The 3,227-nt window shown below is 33.3% G+C and overlaps 1 protein-coding gene across 1 annotated transcript; it reads right to left on the reverse strand.

Moving 5' to 3' along the window:
* Positions 1-722: 722 nt before the first annotated feature.
* Positions 723-2,638, reverse strand: LBD13 (LOB domain-containing protein 13). The gene is made up of 3 exons (XM_079049662.1): positions 2,538-2,638; positions 2,052-2,331; positions 723-1,327 (listed from the first exon to the last, which is right to left on the reverse strand). Exons 1-3 carry the CDS (start codon positions 2,549-2,551, stop codon positions 881-883), a joined length of 741 nt encoding a protein of 246 aa, XP_078905788.1. The 5' UTR covers positions 2,552-2,638; the 3' UTR covers positions 723-880.
* Between the last annotated feature and the right edge of the window lie 589 nt (positions 2,639-3,227).

Raw genomic sequence — 3,227 nt, forward strand, 5'->3', positions numbered from 1 at the left:
GACAAAAACTAATATAAAAGTTAAACCATAAATGTGTGTGTGAAGGAAATTGAAGGCGAAGGGGGCAGAATACGATTTGTCTCCCCAACGTGTGCAAGGGCTTTAATTGCATCTCACGTCCTCTTAATTAATTTGGTTCTGACATACATACATACAATCATACATACATATACATATACATATGATGCATATACATATATAGTTATAACAGTTGGTTATGTTTATTCAATTTCAATTATTTTGGTTGTATAGATAATTAAAATTAATTACCTAATTGAAATTTGTATGTAGAATATAAGGTAGATATGTTAAGGTTTTGATTTGTTAATGTGACACCAAAAATGTTATTGAAGAAAGACCTTTTCTTTTTTGTGGGATCGATATATTTCGTGACGGTTATCAAAGTTGCTACATGCATGCATATAAATTATAATTACCTGTAACGAATGTATATGCAAATAGCTAGGTTTGAGATTAATAATTAAGATTTCAAAAAGACTAAAAACACCAAAAGTTTGATATGCAATTATACATAAAGATCACTGCATGTCGATCACACTTTGTATTTCGCAATCAAGCAACCCTGATAGTCAATACTCAGTAGATATTTATTGTGTATCGTTGTAACATTTGATTCAAAATCATAACAAGAAACAAGTTCTCTACTGATTTGCACTTCAAACTTTTTCCATACCCAACGAGATGAAACTTACTAAATGTATAAACATCAACATCCAATTTCTTGAGATTAAATTCCTAATAAAAAGTGAGAGAAAAACACAAGATTATTAATACCCTACTACAAAATAATCATTTAATTAGTTATCCTTTTATAACTCATATAGAAGGGGGAAGAAAAAAAAACTAGGGTTACATATGGTCAAGCAAAGTAACTTGATACATTATTATTAGGAATGGTGCTAGTACTATAACCAGAAGTGCTAGAAGGGATCCCATAAAGATGAACTGACGATGAAGAAGAAGATGAAGATGATGACGAAGAAGAAGATGAGATGACAATGGACGGTTGTGGTGGTGGTGGTGTAGGCGGCGCTGGGATGGATGACAGCTGAGCCACCGAGATGGGACCGGCGGAAACCAAAGTAGAAGCAATAATGTTGATGTCATGAGTATTTGCAGCAGCTTCTCTGTACTTGTATCTCAAAATTTCAGCCCTAACTGCATTGAGATCAGCTTGCAGAGATTGAATTTGTTGTTGTAATGCAGAAATTGCACCCATGCAGCCATAGATTGGATCTCTTAGCCTAACATTTGCTTCATATACCAAACTGTTTGCCGCATCTGCTCTTTGACTTTCAGGCACCTCCTAATTAACAAAATCAAATGAAAATAAGAGATGTGTATATAAACCCTAAATGAAATCGAAAAATGGATCATCTAATCGGCTCCTTTAAAATTTTGAAGCTTATTCATCGTACAGTTTAAAGGTCGTTAATCTCACTCTTTGTGTTCTCGTCGTTAAATATCTAATCGGACCAAAAATGGAAAAAAAAACTAGCAATTCAGTATCCGAAGTATCCAACCGATCGAGTCTTTAATCTAATGCTTATATGATTAATTAAAACTCACCGTTAACATTCATGTGTATGTTTTTTTGTTTTTACATTTCTGGTCGATTTTTAAAGAAAAAAAAGGAAGTAAAACTCGCATCTTTCGGCGTAATTATTATCGAATCTGAGTGTTTGAAACAAATAGTTGTCTATTTAAGACTCATTCACACCGTGTGCGTATTTTCTTTGTTTTTAGCTGTTTTTCATGAAAATGATAGGGAAGAAAATTTTGCAATTTTTGGTACAATTAGCATCTAACTAAATCTGTAAATCTGGTACTTTTATGTTCAAACTCAATGTCGTGCGTTATTTGTTTAGTTTCTAATTTCTTTGAAAGAAAAATATTCGGAAGAAAAAAGTCGGCTAAATGATCAACAAACTTAAAAAGATCTAAAAACAACACCTAATTAGATTCAAACTCGAGACTCTCAGGTTAGTATCATTAAGTTTTAACCACTTAAACAGATGGAAAGAGCATACCATGAGCAACTTAGAGACGTTGCTGGCACCAAAGATTTTGTGAACAGCAGCAAACTTATGAGGTTCATGAGGTGAGAAATAAGGTGAAAATGGACACTCTTCTGCACATCTTCTCCGCAAGAGCTTACACGCAGCACATGGTGTGATCGTGTTCAAAGTCCCTGGTGCCGGAATCAATATCTGTCTCCTCCCCATATGCCCCATCGTCGTGGTGTTTAGATACGCATCGATCTCTCTCTTTATCCTCTTACCAGCATCATCATAGAATTCCCTAACACCACTACCATAGAAACCAGAATTAGGAAACCATAAACAACAAGAAAGATGGAAGCTTTTTATGATTGATTTCTGGAAAAGGTCAAATTAATCTGGTGATCAAGCATGTAACTTTTCATTGATCTCTGTGTTTTTAAAAGTAACTAGTATATTAAAAGGTGTTAATCTGCTTGAATAAGTTGATCATTTTAGAGAGGGATATTGATGTACCTTTCTCTGGACATTCAAGAAACCTGAGAGAGAGAGAGAGAGAGAGAGAGAGAGAGAGAGAGAGAGAGAGAGAGAGAGAGAGAGAGAGAGAGAGAGCTTTAAAGGCAAGGAAACTGATGTGTATATATATATATATATATATATATATATATATATATATATATATATATATATATATATATATATATATATATACTATGTAGTTTTTGTTAATGGTTCATTTTTCAGAAAAAAGAAATTCCGCAAAAAACTAAATTTCCTTGATCGTTGCTGTTGTTCTGAAAAGAAAAAAAAAAGAAAAAAAAAATCGTAACATTCCTTGATCATCGTTGTGAAGAAATCCGAATTCATAAATTCTTTAAAAAAACGATTTCAAATAATCGTTGCTTGCTTATCATTTTAAAGAAAAAAAAATATCTCCTATCTTTCTGTATCATCGTTGTTAAAAAATCAATATTCACAAACTCCCTAAAAAAGATTTCAAATAAATCGTAATTCACAAAAAAAAAAACGATTTGGGAGCTACTGCATCCCTGTTTTTGAATTTCATAAATCGCAATTCACAAGGAAAACAAAGAAGCAACGTTCACTTCGAATTGTTGTTTATGGTTTCAGGTACTTACGGTTCGAAAGGGAAGGGTGCGGCTTGATCGCAGCGCATACACCCGTGTTTTCCGCAATTCGTGATTT

Source organism: Lactuca virosa, chromosome 5 (genome assembly GCF_052849685.1).
Source record: "Lactuca virosa cultivar CGN04683 chromosome 5, Lactuca_virosa_CGN04683_v6, whole genome shotgun sequence".
NCBI classification, from domain to species: Eukaryota; Viridiplantae; Streptophyta; class Magnoliopsida; order Asterales; family Asteraceae; genus Lactuca; species Lactuca virosa.